Genomic DNA, 22,458 nt, shown 5'->3' with positions numbered 1-22,458 from the left:
TTTGGGTATGATTTATCATTTTATCTCAAACCTTTTATTAATTAAGGTTAGGTGGGGAAGGTAACTAACATTGTAAATGCCTGCTGTGTGCCCTTACATACTTTACTATGTGTTTTATATGCCCTCATCTAATCCTCTGGGTGACTCTCTTGATATCTTTTGAACCTGTATACTTTTCTCCACCTACCTTACTACTACCAAGCCACCATTATCTCTTACCTGGATGTCTGCATCCAATTTGCTCTCCCTGCTTTAACTTTTCAGAGCCCCCTCCCTTTCATAATCCATTCTCCATAAATCAGTTGGACTCGTATTTTGAAAATGTAAATCAAATTGTGTCACCTCCATGCTTAAGGCCCTTCAATGACTCTGAGCTGCACACAGAATGAGATCCTTTTCTTGTTGTGGCCAACAGGCCCAACAACGATCTGGATTCTGCCTATCTCTGAGAACTCATCCTACCACCCTCTTCTTCCTCGTCCACTGTGTTCCAGACTTGCTTGCCTTGTGTCTGTCCCTGGAAGCCACCAGGCTGGTTTTTCTTCAGGGATTTTTGTACAAGCTGTTCTTCCTGCTTGCAACACTCTTTCTCCAGATCTTTACTCTAGGCCTGGATTCCTATGATTTGTGTCTTACCTAACACGACACCTGCTGAGTGTGACTTCCCTGACTAGCCAAGCTACAGCAACCTCGTATTGCATCACTAGATTTTATTTTCATTAAACCATTTGATGCAGTATAGAGTGAGGTTCTGTGGGTAGACTGTCTGGGTTTCAATTATGGCCCTGCCACTTACTGGCTATGTGACTTTGGATGAATTACTTAACCTTTCAGGGGTTTAGTTTTCTTCTTTATAAAATGGATATAATAATATTATATCCTTTCATTTTGAGAATTAAATAAGTTAATACCTATAATCTCTTATAATAGTTTCTGACACATTGTACGCGGTCAGGAACTGTTAGCTCTTACTACTGGAATGTAATTAATGTTACTAGAATCATTTCATATTTTATTGCTTATTATTTGGCTGTTTTTCTGTCACTTCCACCTTGAATATAAGCTTTTTGAGGGAAGGAACCTTATCTGTCACATTCACAACTGTACCCCTAGAGCCTAGAACACTGTTTGGCACACAGTAGGCATTCACTGAATTATTTTTGCCTATTAAAATCTGAAATATCATTATCTCTGTTTTACAAATGGAGTAATCTGGGTTCAGAGAGGTAAAGTAACTTACACAAGGTTACACAGCTACTAAATGATAATAGTCCTGAGATTTAGACTGAATCCTGATTCCAACAATCCCGTTCTTTCTATTATTCCACATTACGTCAGAGGCTGTTTCAATTTCATGAGTCATGTTGGGATTTACATAGAAAGGCAACCTGAAAAGCATGGGTTGAACGTGACAGAACCTGAAGTAAGGAAATATCCACTGAAGTAATGTGACATAATGGAACGAACATGATTGTTGGAATCAGGATTCAGTCTAAATCTCAGGACTATTATCAAACAGCCATTTGTGTGACTTTGAAAGGCCAAGGTCAAGAGTCCGGGCCCAGAAGCAAGTTGGGAAAGTGAGATCTAGGCCCACCCACCAAATTCAAGGTGTGGAATCAGAGTTACCCCGACTCCTACCTTGGAGACGAGCAGGATAGAGGCCATAGGGTTGGGCTGCCTGAGGAGATTCAAGTGCTTTGACTTCAGAATGGGAAGAATCCCTAGTTTGGGCTCTTGTACTTCTGACATCTCATCTTATTCTGGTGGGTGGAGGCAGAAGTTGAAAAATTGAGAGGTTTGCTCTTACAGCTTCTAGAAAATAGTAGGCCTGAATCTGCCTCTGTCACTGACAGCACAGTATTATGGTCCTCGGTCCATGGGTTGGAGGCTTCACTGTCTTATTCTTTTAATGGCATGCCCCCAGCCCCTTTTCTTTCATTTGTAAATGAACGTAGCACAGAAGATAAAATACAGGCTTTAGAGACTGGCCGATCAAGGCTCAAATTTCTGCTGTGCTACTTCTTGGCTGTCTTGGCACATACTTAACTTCTCTGAACCTCAGTTTCCTTGTTTATGGGGATTTGTATCAATTAAATGAGAGAGCTCTCTAAAGTGTCTTGTGTAGTATCCCCATTTTGACCCTTTTGAGAATCTGATGAAAGCTATGGACTCTCTCTCCAGAAAAGTGCCCATATACCCAAAATTTTGCATTTAATTTCACGGGGTTCATGAAGCCTCTGAAACTGAGTTTGAGAATCTGCACCAGAGAAAGTTCCTTACGGGAAGAGCCTGTGTTTTTCTTTCCTAGGACCTAGATTAGTGCTTGGCTTCCTGCAGTCTCTTAATACTGTTTATTGAATGAGGAATTTAACTAATTTCTGGATTCCTTAATCACGTTGAGCTTGGTATTTGGTTTCCTTTGCTTTAGGACCTGTGACAATGCCAACTTCATAACCTAGTCTGGGTGTGCCAGTAGCCATTGCACTGTGGCAATAAATATCTGAGCCTGTGGTTTTGCCCTAGGTAAACTGTAGAGATGGACTCATGAAATGCTTGGAAAATATTTCCAGTTTATAATAATGTGTAAATGGCAAGAGCAAACTGTTGAAGAACGGTACCTCCAAGTATTTGAGCACTCTAGATTGGGCATGACCTCCACAGTCTGTGAAATTTTGTTAATGCATCTTTCCTAATAGTATGTAAGATCTTAGGGCCAGAAAGTCTTAGAGATCATTTAATCTAACTCCTCCAGACTGATTAAGTGATTTGTCCAAGGTCACTCAACTGGGATAGTGGCAGAGCTCGGGGCCCTTTCTTCCCCATGCAATCAGATGAGTACTCTTCAGTTCTTCTAAAACCAGTAACTTCTACTGACTTCTGTGTGGCTTAAAAACATTTGAGACAAAATGCAGCCGTTTTAGTGCTGAATGACACTCATCACTGTCTGAAATTGGCTTATTTATTTGTGAATGTCTATCCCTGTCTCCTCCTCTGTTCTCCCAAAATGTAACCCCCACAAGGATAGGATTCTTGTCTGTCTTATTCAATTGAGTATCCTTAGAACCTTGTGCATGGTAGGTGTGTATAAATTTTGGTTGAGTGAATGAATGAGGAGGAGTTTCCCTGGCAGTTCTGATTAATAATGTTTTTAGACAAGGATTTTTCTTTCTTTGGTGGCTGGCTGGTCTGGAGATCCAAACCCCTAAGCTCGATGTTATCAACACCATGCTCTAACCAAGTGAGCTAACCAGCCAGCCCTATCCTGGCAGTTTTAATAGTGTCAGAAAGCGTGAGATTTCACCCCATCTTTATCAGTAATTTAAAAAACATTGATTGAAACTACTGTGTATCAGACACTATACCAGGCACAGAAATGAATGAGATATGGTGCCCAGTTTCAAAGAGTTATAGTCTAAATACAAAAATAATACATTCAAGAGCAGCACACCAAATTGGGCCTGCAGTATTTTTCTAAAATTTAATTTGGAGGCATGCTCCAATACTTCCTATGTCTTTTGCCCACCAGCTTTGCTCTTTTAACTGCCTGATTTCTGATGACATTTGACTTTATTCAGGGTTTAGTTTCTGTAGATCAGAGGCTTCTAACCCTGGTTGATCATCACTTCACCTTGAGAGCTAGAAACAACACATACACAGGCATCCATACCCTACTCTTGGAGATTCTGAATCAGTAGAGCTAGGGTGGGGCCTTGGAAGCTGTACTGAGACACAATAACTACATAGGCAGTTGTAATGAGCAGCTAAATCTAGCTAAATATCACTGTTTTATAGGTGAGTATTGAGCATGAATACTGGTTCTAGAACTTGGGCCTATTATTCTGTGTTAATAGAATCTTCCTTTTCCTCAAAGATTTTATGTACGTGGTTCTGTTCCAGGGGGCTCTGCAAAGTTAAATAGTATGCCTGCTCTCTGTGTATTCACGCTCTGAAAACTCCTTGAAATCATGTAGACAAATGAACAGTAAACATCAAACAAATAATACCTAAACTAGTAATACTTCCATTTGGCTCTCCTTATATCTTTTCATGTGTGTGGGCTAATTCTTTAACTAGATTCAGCATATTAATTAAGTATGGATTGGTTACATACTGACTTTCAAAAATGAATACTTTTTTGTAGAACGTGAGAGATGGATTTGTGGTTTTCTAGGATTCTTCTTCCCTGACTTAGTGGAAAGATAGCCAGGCATATATCAGCAGACCTGAAAATAGGTGAGCTGTCAAGGTGTTGGCAGTGATTGTCTCCTCTGGGTGGGACTCAGGGCATCCTACCAGCAAAAAGCAGACTAGGCTTAAGTGATTTCACATTTGGGCTTTACTTATTATAATAGCTGAACTGCTAAATTGGGTGTGACAAATCTAACAGGTAATTGCCAAGTAGGTTTCATTACCAGTCATCAAATAGGTAACTGATGTTCCTTATGCTAAAAAAAACCCCCAGATTAGACTATGTTTGGAGTTAGAATTTGGATATTGCATATACATTCACATATATCAAAACCGTTTCAATGTGTTCATTAACTCAGTTCGTTTACCTCTGTCAAGGTGGTATAGTATATGTCAGGGTGCAGGAGGGAGAAGTGGGGAGGGGTTGTAATTTTTGAGAAACCATAAGAGGTTAGGATTGGGAAGCCAAGTTTTTTTCTTATAGGAGAGATAAATATTAAGTAGCCTTTGGACAATATTCAGTTCTAAATACTTGTTTCAGAGCTAAGCTTATGACATTATCATAGCTTACATATTACTTATATGTGTGTGACCAGCCTCGATAGATTTAATTCATTAGTAACTTGATTGGTTTAATGAAAACATTTTAAAAAGGCATATTGAAGCACACAGTAAAACCTAAGGATCACATCACTGTCCAGGGATTCAGCAATGAACAGGGGCAGAGCATCAGTGCATGCAGAGAGGGATTTTTGCCTCCTTGGTTCACTACTTAATCCTACTAACTAGAACAATGCCTTCTGCAAAGTAGACACAAAATAATTACCAAATGGAGGAGGAAAGGAAGATATACTTGGTCTCTCTGTTTTCATGGAGCTTACATGCTTGTGGGAGACACAGATAAAAAGTAAGTACAAATAAATAAACAGGATATATGATAGATAGTGACTAGGGTGAGGGTGCTGTTTTTGATAGGCTGGCTGGGATTGAGCTGGTTTGGGAATGAATTGATAAGAAAGAGAAAGTCGTGCAAAGCTGAGGGGGGGAGGGAGTATTGTTTGAGGAACAGAAAGAAGGCCTGCATGACTTGAGAATGGTGAATGCAGGGGGAAATTGCTAAGATTAGGACAGACAACCATGATAAAGAGTGTGGATTTTACTCTATGTGCAGTGGGAGCTGATTAAGAAGGTAAAAAGTTTTAAGCAAGGGAATACATGATTTGGTCTGCTTTTATAAAGAGGTTGCTCTGACTGCTGTGGAGAATAGACCATACGCGCAGGGGACAAGAGGAAGACCAGGAGGAGGCTGTTGGAGTGTTGTGGGTGAGAGATGATGTTGGCTTGCCCCACAGGGTAGCAGTGGAGCTGGGGTGAATGGATTTGGAATGTATTTTGGAATAGAGAAAATTGTTTAGTGGTCTCAGAGGGTTGCATTAGAAAGTTGATACACACACACAGGCACATTTTTTCATGATAAATCATCTTTAGATGTGTGACTTGGATTATGAGATTATTGGCCAGAAATGAGAAAACTCATCTTTTTGAACTATGAGGAATACTAGGAAAGGAGAAAGCAAGCTATGTGTGCTACTCAGGGTGGTGCACGGCTATGGTTCTGTGGTTCCAGGCATTTTTGACAGTGTGGGTTCAAGGCTGAATGTCAGCGCACGCTATGTTTCTTTTGGCAAATCAAAGCAGGATGAAAATAAAATCAGAAAATTCAGTTCTGGCTCTTGAATGGAATAGGATTCAGAAGAGATTATTTCAAATCTAGTTTATGAGATAATGTGCCTTCTTATAAACACAGGCATCAGTTATGCATTTAGAATGTCTGAATTATTATTCTAGATTCCTTTTGACTGCTGTAAATTCAGTGATCCACTTGGATGGTCTCTGTTACTATGAAGTTTTAATAGAAACGGAGTGGGAGAACGGAAAAACACACTGAAGTGCTAATAGCTGGTACTCTGAAACCATTAACTTTAAGCTAGTTATTCCAGACCTACTGTTGGAACATAAGATGGCAGAGAGGCTAAGTGTGACTTGAGCACTGGTTCTTTAGAAACATCTTCTTTGTACAAAGCATACACCTTCAATTTTGAGGGCAGCAGCATTTGCTTTACAACCTGGATGTCTTGGTGGGGGATCTTGCTATCCTCAGCATCGCCTTATGGGCCAAAGGGAAAAACTCAGGTGAAAGTAGTTCTAACATTGTTGGGAGAGGCAAAGAAGAACAAAGGGTTCCTCTCAATGGGAAATGCAGCCCACATTTGCTGACTTACTTTGATTTTGGTAGTCATAAAATCACCCTGGAAGGGGTCCTAGAGAGAGGTCACCTACAACCACTCATTTTACAGATAAAGAAACTGAGGATTTACCTAACATTAAATACTATGTATAGATGTACCTGTTGGCCAACTAGAATTAAAAAATTATTTTCTTTAATTTCTTTTATGTTAGGTTTCAGAGGAATTGTTGTTGGTAGGAGAAACCTGATTGTTCATGTTAGGCTGACTCATATAGTTTCACCATATTACATTTGAGACCTAATGTTGAACAGAAAGGGGACTGACATTGGAAAGAATAGATGAGATTGATGCTATGTTGTCAGGTAAATTTTTTTCTAAGCTGTCAATTCCCCTCCCCCCCATTTTATCTCATCTGCAGATCTGGTATATTTAACTAACCATATAAACGTCTTTCATCTTGTACTATATAGAGTGTCCCTAGCAGACTAGGTGGGTCAAATGAAATTACAGTTAAATCAAGTCAATAAATATAATATGAGAGAGAAGGCAAATGAGTCTAGACTCTGTAATGAGTGATGAAGGTCCAGACCAGTTAAGCACACTGAATTATTCATTGACATTGGTTTATGAAAGAGCAGATCCAGAGATGTGTCAAGCTGATTCTACATAATAAGGTAATTCTGGGGCTGGCCCCTTATTTTCCTGTCCCACTCAAGTCTTCTTCCTTGACTTAACCATAAGCATGGTATTCAGAAATGCCATGCTTTTGTTTACAGTAGAGGACTGGTGTAGAGATCAACAAGAAGCAAAATGGGCCACATTTTGTCCCCATCGAGTGATGTTCTGTCAACATTGATAGAAACCGCGCCCTGAATTAGTAGTAAAAATGTAGAGATTCCTCCGTTTAGGAAATTACAATCTGGTGTTTCTTCAGATACAGGCCTTAACTAAGATTTGTAAATTCTTTCTCTTTCATCTTTGCTCTTTCTCTACTCTTAACCTCCTGTTTTTTCCATCTCTTTGGCCATGTGCTGTTCTGCTTTTGATACAAAATTGACTTTATTCATGCTCAACCTCTAACTCCATTACCCTTTTTCAAAATTTCCTCTTCATTGTTTTTCTTCTACCTGTATTGTACTTTAGTCTCATGGGGGCAGTTACCTTCAGGGGAACAGGGAGATTTTGGGTATGTGTCTCTTACTTGTATGTAGTCTGTGCTCTATCAGTAAGTTTGCAAAAACTGTATTTTCCCCTTCAAGCATATTGTGTAAGTAATAAGAACCAGGTGTTTGAATAAATTAATCACATGCCATATTTCATTTTGGAAATGAAATATTTTAGTTTAAGACTGTAGGACATTTGTAAAGCCGAAATATATTGCAAAGTGATGAAAGATTTCTTAAAATCTATTATAGCTGTGCACCTTAAAATTATTCATTATTACCTATCATTATTACCTATCTGTATGTGCTCATCTACATATGTACAAGCATAAAGGTATTCTCTGAAGCGAGGACTTTGTGTGCCAGATTTCAGCCTGGATTGAATTTTATGGATGAGAGAGATACCCTGAAAATGGAACCACTGGCATAACCTCGTGTATAATATAACTAGCAGGCAAAGCTGTAATGAACTGCAACATGAGCTCAGATCTGCAAAATATTCAGAGAACACAAGGCAAAAGCAATTTTTTAATCCCCATCATGAGCGAGGTTGTTCTCCAAAAGCAACAAGTACTACTTGTCATTTCAGAGAGCTGTCATGGGGCTGTAAGACTCTGTGGTTTAGACTTAATGTGAGTGAGACTCCTCTGCACCCCCAGCCTAGAAAAACTTTACAATTCTCTTGGAATTTGAGGAAAGTTTCTTCACTTTGAAGCTAGAGAAGACTCTCATTTCTGATTAGGAAATTGTTAACATTTTTTACTGCTTTAGTTCCATGATGCCAAAAGATCATACATTGTTGCTGTATTTGGAAGACAGTATGTGGCCTCAGACACGAAAGATCATTTCTAGTTTAAAAATCATGTCAACTGCATGAGTGTTTTGGTCTTTTTCCCCCCAGACTTCCTGAACTTTTTGATTTCTTCAAATTGATATTCTTCTTTTTTTCTTTCTGACTTTCACACAACTGTTCATAGTGTCTGAACACTTTTTTAAAACTTGTAGTAAAATGCCTATAACATAAAAATTTACCATCTTAACCGTTTTTAAGTATACAGTTCAGTGGCATTAAATACATTCACATTGTTGAGCAACTGTTACCACTATCTATCTACAGAACTTTTCAGTATCCCATACTAACCCATTATACATTCATTCCTTGTTTCTAACTTCCCCCAGCCCCTGGTAACCACCATTCTACTTTCTATCTCCATAAATCAGACTATTCTAGGTACTCATATAAGTGGAATCATACAGTATCCATCCTTTTGTGACTGGCTTATTTCACTTAACAGTGTCTTCAAGTTTCATCCATGTTGTAGGATGAATCAGAGATTTATTCCTTTTTAAGGCTGAATAATATTATATTGTGTGAAAATACCACATTTTATTTATCTATTAATCTATTGATGGACACTTTGGTCGCTTCCACCTTTTGGCTGTTGTGAATAGTGCTGAAATGAACATGGCAGTACAAATACCTCTCCGAGTCCCTGCTCTTAATTTTTCTGGGTGTAAACCTAGAAGTAGAATTGCTGGATCATATGGTTATTCTGTTTTTAATTTTTTTGAGAAATGCTCAGATTGTTTCCATAGTGGCTGCACCATTTTATGTTCCTACCGTCAGTGTACAAGGGTTCCAATTTCTTCATATTCTCACCAGTACTTATTATTGCTATTATTATTTTTTTCTTTTTGGTAGTAGCTATATCCCAATGGGTATGAGGGGGGGTATCCCTAAAACATTTTTTACCACCTTTCCCTTTGGTTGGCTATCACCTACTAAATTTTAGTTCTCAGCTCAGAAGTCACCTCCACTGGAAAGCCTTCCTGAGAGCTGCTTGTACCCCTCTTTTTAAGTGGGCACTGCTGTACCACTGTTGGCTTCCTGTATCATAGAACTTCGTATATTTGAATATAATTGGCTGGTTTAATTGTTTGACACTTCTGTGATGTGTTGAGTTCCATGAAGGCGGGGGCCGTGTCTTGTCTTGATCTCTGTTGTCTCCTTGGGACCTGGCTCTCAGTAGAGGTAATGGCTGGATTGTGTACCTTCAGGGTTAAACATTCCCAATGTACTATAATGTGCAGTGTTGGGCTTTGTAGACAAAACATGTGAATCCAAATCTCAGCTATGACATTTACTAGTTTTGTGATCATGAACCAGGTATTCTTTCTAAATCTTGGTTTTCACCTCTGTAAAACTGGGATAATGATATTGACCTCATTCTCATAAGGTTTTTGTAAGGACTAAAAGAGCATAGGTAAAAGTGCCTTCTCTAGTCAATAAATATGAATGAAATGAGGGAGAGGGTTCAGGACAATGGAACTCCAGCATATTTAATCTGGCTAGTGATGACATTAACTTAAAGATTAAAAACAGGACAGATATAAGAAAGTCAGGAAAGGAAAATGTTGACTTTGATTTTGGTCTTATTGAATCTCAGGTGCTGGTGGGGACTTTCATGTTGTAATATCCTGGAGACAGTTTTAAATATAGGTTTGAGCTAGAGATGAGTATTTGAGAGTTATCTGTAATGAACTCATTTTAAGAAGATGAGATTGCCTAAAGGAAGAATGTAGTATAGAGTGAGAAGAGGGGGAAGGATAAGGAATGTCTGTTATTAAAGGCAGAGGAAGGAAGACCTGAATCAGACTGAGAACAAGGGAGCCTAGGCTAGAGGAATAAAAGGGAGAGGATGTTGTAGAAACCAAGGGAAAAGAGGATTTTGAGAAAGAGGTACAGGTAACTGTGCCCAGTGCGACCCTAATGACTGAGAGGATGAAACTGGGTTTTAACAAATAGAGTTGGCCATTGACCTTGGTAAGAGTTGTTTTAGTCTAGAAGCCAGATCATAGTTGGGGGTCAGGGCAAAGAGAGACAGTAGGAATTCTGAGTAAATTATCTTAAATTGCTCTTGAGGAAGTTTGTTTGGAAAAGAAAGGATGCATATGGGGAAGCTGAGGCTCAAAGAGGTTAAGTAAGACATTCAAGGTCACACAGCTAGTAAGTGGCAGAGGAAGGACATGAACTGATTAGGTCGGTTCTGGAGCCTGTGCTTTTAACTATTATCTTAGGCTCTGCTCTCTTACCTTTTTTTCTTGTGGCTGGAGGCTACTGAAAGAGGTATCTATACATCTGCAGTTAAAATCCAAACAACTCAGTGGAAAGCCTGGTCCTCTGATTACTACGTCTCAGATTGGGGTTTTGTATTTCACAGCATAATGAAATTACACATGATGGTTAAGTTAGGTCGCAAGCCTTGATATACTTGCAGAAGAATAACTTTATTAGAATTATTATGCACTTTTTATCAGACAAGCCAGCAATGGTAATTTTTCATTAGTGATATAATTGGAAGAGGAAACTTGAGAACATAAATGCAGATATTGAAATAAGATTAAATACATGCTGATGAAGTTACAGAGTTTTATGCAATGCTTCAATCAAGAAATTGTGATAATAAAGAGTGTGTATTGACTTTACAGAATCCTGGGAATAGATAAATGAAGACAAAAAGAAATATCTACTTTGTATTATGAGCCTCTAAAATATTTATTAAATAAGTGATTCTTTCAGGTATTGTCTTTAACTTTTCATTGCTGCTAGGCAAAACTAATAGTTGATGTAGCTGTGTTAGCAGCTAAGAGATTTTTTTGCTATTGTTGTTAGATTAACATATCATGTCTTGTGTAATTCAGTTGAAGCTACACAAGGGGAAGTATTTAATATCTTATTCTGCAGCACTTGCTTTGGAAACAGCAGAGTGCCAGAAAGGGACAGTAGAGAGCGAAGTGTTATTAAATGGATAGTCATTGAGGTTACTTACTGATGACTTTACTGCAACATCGTGTGCATGGGCTTTCCCATGGCAGATTGTTTGATCATGGTTTAATGGTTAAAGCTTTATAAAAGTACAAAGAAATCAGAAATCCTGCTGGTCCCAAGTGCTATTATTTACAGTTGGACTGCTATCAGGAAAGGGCTAAGTTTGATCATACTAATGCTAAGCTGGGCAAGACACATGGTGAAATCTCATGGAGCTCTGTCCTCTGACCTTTGAGTAGACAAACAGAGTATAAGATTTCAAGGTAGAAAGTACCCTGAAATATGACTGAGAGCATTTGGCTTTTTCATCTGAACAGGTGTGGCCAAGTGGAAGGGTTTTTCAAACTCTTTGAAAATGTCAAGGGATTTATTATTAGGTTGGAGCTAGAATGTTGGTAGAATGGCAATGAAGGAGTTTTAATTAATTCTGTTATCTCTCTTTTATGGTTTGCAGTGGTATTGCCTTTGGTCTTGTATTTTCTTACAAAATTATAGACAGTATTTTATTGTGAGGAAGAATCTTAAGTAAGTGGTTATCTCTGTTTTCAGTAGAATTACTTGGAGCTGGCTCAAGAAAATTATAGTTTGCAAGGCAGTTACATTGAATGGGGTCAGAGAAGTTTGAATTGTTCTGAGTCATTGGCCCTTAGTAAAGAATCCAGCATTTTATTTTGCTTTCATATATTGCTTTGATATTAATATCATTTTCTTCAGATGCAGAAACTGCCCTTTCCCCAAAGTTCCATTTCTTTCCACAGTCATTTAACCTTTATTTCTTTTTTGATCCTGTTTAGCAGCTTTTCATCATAGAAATTTTTCTCTTTAGGAGGACTTCTTTTTCCTTTGGAAACTTGTACTACATTCTTAAAATTGATGATTGTAGCTGAGAACTTAAGACCAAGTTGGTGAGACAAATAGATTTTGATGTTCAAATTAACTGAAGAGCTGAAGTATATTATTTTGTACCCATGGTTTTTATTTATTTTTAAAAAATTCCCTTGAAAGGGAAATTTATGACGTCAAGGAATGCTATAGCTAATTTTGTGGTACACTTGGAAAAGTATGAATTATAGTGAAAGGTGCTATCTTAGGGAAAACACTTTAAAGATGCTAGAAAATGCATTATTACAACTTGATGTGAGAGAGGTGAACTTTGATAGGAAGTAAGTAGTTCATTAGGAAGGTGCTCATAATAAAGGGAGAAATGAAGAAAATTCTTGCTAATCACATTGCATAAAACCCATATTTATTGTCTTTACATGGAAATAAGGTATAGATTTTTAGATTTTGAATAGAAAAAGATAAATAAATATACCAGGAAAAAATGGACAAAAGGCATGCACAGGCATTTCATAAAGGAGCTACTGCAAATGTCAATAAACATATGAAAAGTCACTCAACCTGCCTAACAATCAAAGAAATGTAAATGAAGTGAGAGAACTTGTTTTTACATTTATCAGCTTGCCAAAGATTTAAAAGTTTGATTATAACTGGTGTTTGAGTATATGAAGAAATGGGTATTGTACATTGATACCATTTTTCTGGAGGGCAATTTCACAATATGAATTAAGTCTTAAAAGAGCATAGCCTTGATCTAGTGAATCTCCTCCTCAGAATTTTTATCCTAAAGAAGCCATCTGTGCCTTGTTGTCAAGATGGTGCAGTAAGCTCACAGTTTGTGTATGCCTTCTGCTCCAAATGCATAGCAATGGCAGATATACCACATTAAATAAAATTTAAAAAAAAATCATAGTTGGGCTTACAGACAAGATAGTGTCATGGACTGGAAAGAGAACTAAACATAAAGGGATAAACATAAAAGGATAATAAGCTGAATTGAAGCCATGGTCCTGCAAAGGCTTAAGGTGTGAAAACAAAAATTTGACTTCAGCTCTTCTCGGGTAACAGAGACTGAACATTTACCACTTGAGATGGGACCATAACTAGGCTGTCTGCTTGAAGCCAGGGGTGGGTGTGAAGTTATACTTCTCCTAAAACGAGACTGAAAAAAGGCCTCATCTGGGAGCTACAGTTTATAGAGAGTTGTGGGTCTTTAGGAGCAGGAGAAGATAGGTACAACTTCAAGAACTGAAACTGAATCAGGCTGACTGGTTATGGAATAATGGGGAGAGAATGTGGTGTTCCATATCACCATTTTATGAGGCTTGGTCCTGCCCAGAAGCACAGGGAGGAAGAGGCAACTAACTGCAGGACCACTACGAAGCTGAGCACAGATGGAGAGAGAAAAGGGAAAAAAAGCCTTCCACTCAGAATTAGCCTTCAAAATACAGTGCCAAATGCTTGAAGAAAATATATGCTAAGAAAGATAGCTAACAAAATCAACAATGAGAATAAAAATTCATTCCTATAAAATTAATTTTATAGAAAAGTCAATGACTAAAAGAAGCATGTTCAGGATACTCAAAGGGATAAAGAAAGGCATAACATTGATAAAAATGAAATTTCAAAATGCTCTAAAATATGCAGAAGTGGGATAGGAACAGCTACATGAAAAAGAACCAGTTACAAATTAGGAAATGAAAAGTATAGTAATAGAAATAATAAACTTAATAGATGGGGTGAACTTTAGATCTGACACAATTAAAAAGAGAATTAATGAATTGGAAGAAAGTACTGAGGATTTCTCCCAGAATGTAGCATAAAGACAAAGTATTTTTTTTAAAAAGGCAAATAGGAGACTTGGAGGATAGATGAGGAGGTTCCAATATATGTTCCAGAAAAATAAAAAAAAATGAATGTTATGATATAAAAGCCAAACTTGAATAGCCAAGAGTTGAGTATTTTCCTTGTTTAGAGATCATGAATCCTTGGATAATCTGAGTAGTACCATCATGTTGAAACTACAGAATATAAGTGATATAGAGAAAAAAATCCTCAAGAGATATGAAACAAACAAAAAATGCAAATTACCTACAAAAGAAAGTTTCTTATTAGCAAAAATTAATGCTAGAAGATAGGGGAATAATATCTCAAAGTGCTAAGAGAAAAGTATTGTTAATTTTAATTTTTAAATGCAGGTAGTGTTTGATTCAAGAGTGAGGGAAAAATATAGATATTTTCAAACATAAATAAAACACTAGGGGAGTAACCATTCATGAACTCTCACTAAGAAAACTGTTAAGTGCTGTACTTTAGCAAGAAGAAAAGTGAACCAGAGGTTTTTAATAAAAGAAGCAAGGGTGAGCATAGAAATTGATAAAATATATTGGAAAATTCACTTAATTATTGGTTTTGAGTACTTATTTTTTGTTTTAAAACAGTAGTAAAAATCTAGATAACAGTAACTAATGAGAATGTGAGAAAGGAAGAAGTAACCTATTTGTGATCTAATCTTAGGGACACAAAGAGGACATATTATCGATATTACTGATTTCTAAGAATAATAAGAAAATATAATATATTTGAGAACTAACTTAGATGAAATGGATACGTATCTAGAAAAATAGAAATTACTTAAATTGTCAAGAAGTAGAGAATCTGAATAAAACCATAAAAGAAACTAAATAATAATCAAAAGCTTATCCCTCAAATGACAACAGGCCAAGTCATACAGGCAAAATAAACCAAAATTAGGTAGTCCTTACCTACTCGTCCCCTCCCTTTTTAAACAGTTTTATTGAGGTATAATTTACATACAATAATCTGCACATATTTATTTATTTATTTATTTATTGTGGGTTTTTTTGTGACCGGTAAGGGGATCGGAACCCTCGGCTTGGTGTCGCCTGCACCGCGCTCAGCCAGTGAGTGCACCGGCTATCTCTATATAGGATCCGAACCCGCGGCGGGAGCGCCGCTGCGTTCCCAGTGCAGCACTCTCCTGAGTGAGCCACGAGGTCGGCCCAATCTGCACATATTTAAATTGTACAACTTGATAGGTTTTGACAAATGTATACACTTGTGTACACTACCACCAAAGTCAAGATAGTGCACCTGTTTATTACACTCTCTAATTTCTTTTTGTCCCTTAGAAATCCTTCTCTCCCTTTCCACTCATTACCTGGAGCTTGGGTGACCACTAACTTGCTTTCTGTCACTACTGATTTATTTGCATTTTTTGGGATTTTGAATAAATGGGATCATACAGTTTTTGCTCTGTTTTTAGAAAAATAGACTTCATTTTTTAAAGCCGTTTTTAGGTTCCTGACAAAATTGCAAGGAAGGTACAGAGATTTCCCATATACCTCCTGCCCCGCATAGGCACAGTCTGCCCCATTATCAATACCTCCCACCAGAGTGGTACATTTGTTACAATTGATGTATCTACATTGACACATCATGATCACTTAAAGTCCATAGTTTACGTTACTGTTCACTTTTGGTGGTGTACATTCTGTGGGTTTGGACAAATGTATAGTGACATGTATCTACTACTATAGTATCCAACAAAAAGTAGTTACACTGCCCTAAAAATTCTCTGCTCTGTGTTCCTTTTTTTTTTTTTTTTTTGACTTGTCTTTCTTCCCTCAGCATAGTGATTTTGGCATCATCATGTTGTTGTTGTATGTATCAATAAATCATTCCTTTTTATTGCTTTTTTTCAATATACCACAATTTCTTCTTCTCTTTTGGTGGCTGGCCAGTTCGGGGATCTGAACCCATGACCTTGAGGTTACCAGCACCACACTCTCCCAAGTGAGCTAACAGTCCAGCCCTATAATTTCTTTTATCTCTTCATTTGTTGATAGACATTTGGGTTGTTTCCAGTTTTTGACAATTATAAATAAAGCTGTTGTGAACAGTCATGTGCAAATTTTTGTATGGACATGCGCTGTCATGTTTTTATCTTAACTTTTTAAGAAACTGCTAGATTGTCTTCCAAACTGGCTGGAATATTTTATTTACATAAGAGCAATGTACAAGAGTTCTAGTTTTAAAAGAAGTTCTTAAATTCGATGAAGTTTATCATTTTTTTCTTTTATGGATTTGCTTTTGGTTTCATATCTAAGAAATCTGTTCCTTGCTTAACCCAAAGACTCAAAGAATTTCCTATGTTTTCCTCTACTAGTTTTACAGTTTTAGGTTTTATATTTATAGTTAGGTTTTACATTGATATATTTATTCATTTTGAGTTAGTTTTTGTATGTGGTATAAGGTGTGAATTGAAGTTCTTTTTTTAAAAAAATGTGGATATCTAATTCTTCAAGCCCTATTTGTTGAAGACTATTCTTTCTCTATTGAGTTAACTTTGAATCTTTGTCAAAAATCAATTGACCATAAATACTTGGATCTATTGTGGACTCTCTATTTTGTTTCATTTATCTGTTTGTCTACTTTTATGCCAATACCACACTGTCTTGATTTCTGTAGTTTTATGATAAGTCTTAAAGTTAAGTGGTGAAGTCCTTCCACTTTCATTTTCCTTTTCAAAGTTGTATGGTCATTCTAGGTCTTTAATTTTCCATTATGAATTCTAGAAGTAGTTTGTCAGTTTTTACAAAAAAGTATTCCGGGGTCTTGGTTTGTGATTCTATCAATTTGGGGACAATTTGAGATTTTATTGAGTCTTCTGATCCATGAACATAGCATATCTCTTTTATTTAGAACTACTTTAATTTCTTTCAGAAATATTTTGTAGTTTTCTTGTAAAATTCTAGAAATCCTTTTGTCCAGTTTTTCCCTAAGTACTTTATAATTTTTGATGTTATTGTGAATGATATTTTTAAAAATTTCAGTTTCAGATTGTTGGATGCTGGCATATGCAAATACAACTGATTTTTGTATATTGATCTTGCAACCTTGCTAAACTCCTAGTAGCTTTTCTGTAAATTCTGTGGGATTTTCTATACAGATGCTTATGTTATATGCAAATAAAGACAGTTTTACCTTTTAAAGTTAGTTCCCATTCTTGATATCTTTCATTTCTTTTTCTTGCCTTATTGCACTGGCTGGAACCTTCAGCACAATCTTGTATAGAGGAGACAATGGCAGACATCCTTGTCTTTTTCCTGATCTTAGGGTGAAATGATTCACTCTTTCACCAGTAGATATGTTAGCTGTAGGGTTTTTATAGATTCCTTTATCAGGAATGACTTTGTACTTGGGAAATGAGAATGTGAATTGTGATTCTCTCATGATTATTCTCACTTACTATTTGAAACTCTCACAAGATTGTGTGATTATTTTCACGATGAACATTCATTAGCCTTTATTTGTGATTGTATTTTGAAAAGACTCAGATAACAAAATTAAATTTTATTGAGTCTGACACAATATGATGCATAGTTTAAAAAGTATTATGTAGAAAACAATAAAGTGGATAAAGAGTAAGCATCATTAGCAACACAGTCTTGACAAGGCTGAAGAGACAGAAGTGGGACAAAAAATACATTTCATTTCTAGGTGAGATACATCCCCACATTGTAAGTCATAATCCAGTTAATCTTTTTATGTAATTGCTATAAGACTCTCAAACTATAGCTCTATTTGACAAGATTTGCAAGCTCAGGTACAGCTTAACTTTCACAGTGAGTTGAGGCTCAGGGCTAGAGTAAATTTTCTTACATCCAACTTCAAACCTTTATGGATTTGAATTGCAGTGTGTTTTATGTAAGGTCTTATGTCCCCTTTACTTGCTAGAGCTATGGAAATGGGCAATGGCTCGCACAGAAGGGTCTTCATATGCTCCTTCTGTGACGTGGAAGAACTGAGGCTTTGCGCTCTCTCTGGCTTTCTGTGTGGCATTTGTGAGCAGCTTGATGTATTTGACATGAGTGTGACAGCAAAGAAGCACGTGAGCGGAGCAAGGTGCTGCAGGGCCCAGCTGTGCGGATTCATCTGTACAGCAGGCGGAGGAGCAGCAGTTAGCCGGATCTGACAATCTAATGCAAGCTCCTTCTCTCTCCACTCCAGAGTGCATTTTAATGCCGTTTCTGTTTACTGGCTGGTTGACATTTGACACAAAAATTGTCAGAACTGGTTTTTTCCCCTCTTCCCTCTTTAGCGTGCTGGTCTGCCATAGTTTCCCAAGTAACTTCATTGTACATAAGAATGTACTTTCTAAAACAAAGCCAAAAATCATTTCTTATTCATCTTGAACTGAATTCTATGTTAAGAATAAATAGGTAATATGGCTACATTGTTCAAAAATTGAAACAATGTAAAATAGAGTATTTTGAGTAAGCTTGCTCTTCCCCTGTCTCTTTCTAGTCATTTCCTACCCCTTCTCCTGACAGATAACCACTTTAACAGTTTGTCAGGTATCCCTTATTTATACATATCCTTTCTGTACACATATCCTTTCTGTACACATATCCTTTTTGTATACATATGCAAGCAGATTTTCTATACCTTGCTTTTTACTTCCCAAACTTTCCTGGAGAGCTTTTTCCTTTCACTAACGGGAGCTTCCTCGTTCTTGTTTACTGTCGCACTCTATTTCATTGAGTGGATGTACCATAGTTTACTTAACTGTCCCCCGTGGATGGACATTTGCATTGTTTCTAACCTTTTGGTTTTATTGAGATAATAATTACCATGCCATAAAATTCCCTCTTTTAAACTGCACAATTCAGCGGGTTTTAGTAAGTTTCCAAGCTTCTGTTCATACAAATAATGATGTGTGATCAACCTTGTGCTTACAGTCTTCTGAACATGATGATACAAGCATATCTGTAGTAAATCTTTGAAGTAGGGTTGCTAGGTCAAAGGGTAAATGCATTTGAATTTTGAAAGGAATTGTCAGTTGCTCTTCATAGAAGTTGTACTGTTTGTTTTGTATTCCGCCAGCAAAGTATAAGTCCTGTTTCTCTTAGTCTTGACCACAGTGACTTTGCTTTTTATAAAGCAACCGTAGTCTTTAACTATTAATTTTTATAAAGCAATCAAAAATTTTAATTTTGATGTTCATGAACTACCAGTTTAATTTAATATTGATTTTTTATTGATTTCACCAGGGTAAACATGACCAAAACTTCTATTTAAGTTTGTAGATATTGTTATTTAGAATCGATCTTGTCAGTCAGCTGAGAAAATTGCAAGTAGTGAATGTTCATTTACAGAGCTTATTTCATTTTTGTGATCTTAAGTTGGGTGATTTCTGGCCCTCATTCTCTGCTGTCTTATAGGTATAATGATGCTCTTAGAATTGCTTGCTCAATACTAAGCAATGTAAGAACATTCTTGTAGATTTTATCCTTTCGATACAGCCTTCAGGTTACAGTGTTTTACACCTGTCATTCTCTAGACCTAAACTGAGCTGAGAAGTAGTTGTTTTTACAATAATTTAGCAGACACATTAATTATAAACAAAGTTTTAGCCTCCATTGACACTTTTTGACTGATAGGGACATGTCGATTGTTGTTTAATCAGATTTAGGTGGAATATGTAATACCTTTTGGGAATCTGTACTTTTGTGCTCCTCCTTAGACACAGATTAGCTTTATTGATGGACTCTCATGAAGAGAACTTAAGGTGGTTTTTGTAAGGTGGAGCCATTTCAGTGTTTGAGATATCATGTGCATTTGAATTATTCAAGGCTTAAAAAAATTTTTTTTGGCATTTATAAATGTTCTGCTACTTTCTGTATATAAAAAGGACTAAGAATTAGAAAAAGATTCATAGGAAAATGTAGGCTTTCCTGAGCTTGAAGTAAAAATTGAGATGTAGATTTTATTAAATTAGTGATAGAGTACATGAAAGTATGAGTATGCATGGAAATATTATTTAGTTTTTTCTATGCTCCAAATAATGGCTAATACTGAAAACAAATACTTAATCCAATTTGCCAATTAGTGAATTATTTAAAATGGTTTGTGAATTACCCATAATGGTTTGTGTTATGTTAGCGTTATAGGTCTTTAGTAAAGGAAAACTGTTCATAGTTTAACTGGTAAGTCAGTCTTTTCATTTTAACTGAGAAAATACCTACAGTCAAAACAGAGGCTTTAATTAAGTAAATAGTCTAGAATTATGAATAAGAGAAGACTTTACTTTTTTGTCTCTCTTAGGTCTACGTAGGTTGCTATATTTCTATTCCCTTTTTCTTTATTCACTTCAGATAATGATACAAAAGGTCCAGAAAGAATTTGAGTTCTACCCAAAAGGATGTTTGTTCTGGACTATTCTGTGATGGCTCTGTAAGGGAAAGCTGCTTTCCTGAGGTGCGAGAAGATAAATACCCAGAGCTACCATGTCTGGTTGAGTAGGTTATGCACTGTATGAAGACAGTGGCCATTGGAGCGTGTGGGGGCTGAAACCTAGTTTGTGTTAACCAACCCATACTCATCTAGTTGGGCTGCATCAGCCCAGAGCAAAGTATACCGTTTTCTGATTCTTATAAAGGTGACTTACTGGCTGACAGTAGCCCTGATGATGCATTTTATTGCAGCTTTATTTGAAAACCAGTCGTTTCTGCCATTTTGTTTTTTTTTTTCCTTACAAATAATTTTTATAATATGTACATGTCTATGTGTCTGTGTGTCTGTGTATACATACATATAATGGCATTTATATGCCATGTACACACACAAGCTCTATATATGCTTGAATATAAGGTCAGGTACTCTTTGAAAAAATTTCCTCAGAAGGATAGAGTCACTTTAAATGTTTTTGATGTTGTATAAGGTACTTTATAATGTGGGATCCTCTCCCAATTACTTTGAACAGCACAATACTATTTAGAGAAGGCATAGTGTTCTGAAATGGCCTGAGACAGTGCTAGCTATGAATGTTTAAAAAGGTTCCTTCATAAAATTGGGGAAAAAAAGAAGCAAATATGTAGTAATTATTGTAGAGATAAAAGATCACTTTAAAAAAGCAATACTGTAAGTGGATATGATCTCAAATAAGTGTTTATGGGCTGAATAAATGTTCCAAATATCTCGATGTTATGCAAATGGTTACTTGTTGCTTGTTTTGGTATTTCCAGTGATAGTAATATAGAAGGATTTAAAAACGACTCTCAGATTATACAGACAGGAAGAATTGCTCTGGAAAACTGTATTAGAGTACTCAAAAGGTGACTCTAGTGATGAAAAAGACTTTTATGTCAAAGGTACGTGTGCAAAGTGAATCAAATTTTCTTGTGAAATGAGTGAATATAATAATTATTTCTAAATTAATGCACCATGCAATGTGTAATTTAAAATGTGTGTAATTCAATTAATACATTTTATAATTGGCATTTGACTAATTTCTGTCTCTAAAAGTGTATACATTCAAGTTGGCTAAATTTTTTTGGTTTTTTTCTTACTGGAAAAATAAGAGATTGTCTTGTATTGTGAGTAATTTTGTATTCAGTCATATATAATTATTATTATTTTACACAGAAACTGAGGCTTCTTGAAGAGCTTGAAGACACTTGGCTTCCTTATCTGACCCCAAAAGATGATGAATTCTATCAGCAGGTAAGGTATTTTAATATTTTTGTCAATTTGTAGTGATATGTTCCGACCTGCCTTGTTTTACTTATGAGGAAACTGTGGTGTAGAGAAGTTCAGTGAGATATGAAAAGGTCTGATTTGATCACCCAGTGACTCTTTATCACCCATGGAGCAAATAAATTCCTTCATAATCTGCTTTCTGCTGTGAACTTAGTTCTTTAGCATAATAGACTGTTTTTACCTCCCTGTGTATTCCATGCTCTTTCCCACTTCCTTGCCTCTGCTCATGCTGTTTCTTCTGCATAGAACATCCTTTTGCTCCTTACCTTGTTGCCAGATGGCTAACTCTTCGAGTTTAGTTAAACATCACCTCCTTTGTGAAATTTTCCCCAACTTACTTTACCTACAAGTCGATTGCACACTTTTCTGTGCTACTTGTACATTGTAAATAACTCTGTACTACCTATCATAGTGTATTGCAGTTACAGGATTCTGTCTTTCTCAATTAGACAGCACTCTTTCAATTTCAAGCAACAAAGCCCAAATCAAACTTGCTGTGTCAAAAAATATAAAGGGGGGGGGTGGTTTGTAGACTTAACTTAGACATCTAGGAGTTCACGGCTGAATCCAGCTTCTCAAAAGATGCGACCTGATCACTGTTTTTCTCTGTTTCTTGGCTTGG

The 22,458-nt window shown here is 36.6% G+C and overlaps 1 protein-coding gene across 1 annotated transcript in view; it reads left to right on the top strand.

The window, feature by feature from the left end:
* FTO (FTO alpha-ketoglutarate dependent dioxygenase) overlaps nt 1-22,458 on the top strand; it is a 368,578-nt gene that overhangs the window by 78,875 nt on the left and 267,245 nt on the right. The window contains exon 2 of the mRNA XM_063112160.1: nt 21,723-21,800. Within this exon, the coding sequence (XP_062968230.1) occupies nt 21,723-21,800 (78 nt within the window). The remainder of the gene's footprint in view (nt 1-21,722; nt 21,801-22,458) is intronic.

Source organism: Cynocephalus volans, chromosome 10 (genome assembly GCF_027409185.1).
Source record: "Cynocephalus volans isolate mCynVol1 chromosome 10, mCynVol1.pri, whole genome shotgun sequence".
NCBI classification, from domain to species: Eukaryota; Metazoa; Chordata; class Mammalia; order Dermoptera; family Cynocephalidae; genus Cynocephalus; species Cynocephalus volans.
Note: the sequence above shows the minus strand (reverse complement) of the source record. Positions and strands in the feature narration are given on the sequence as shown.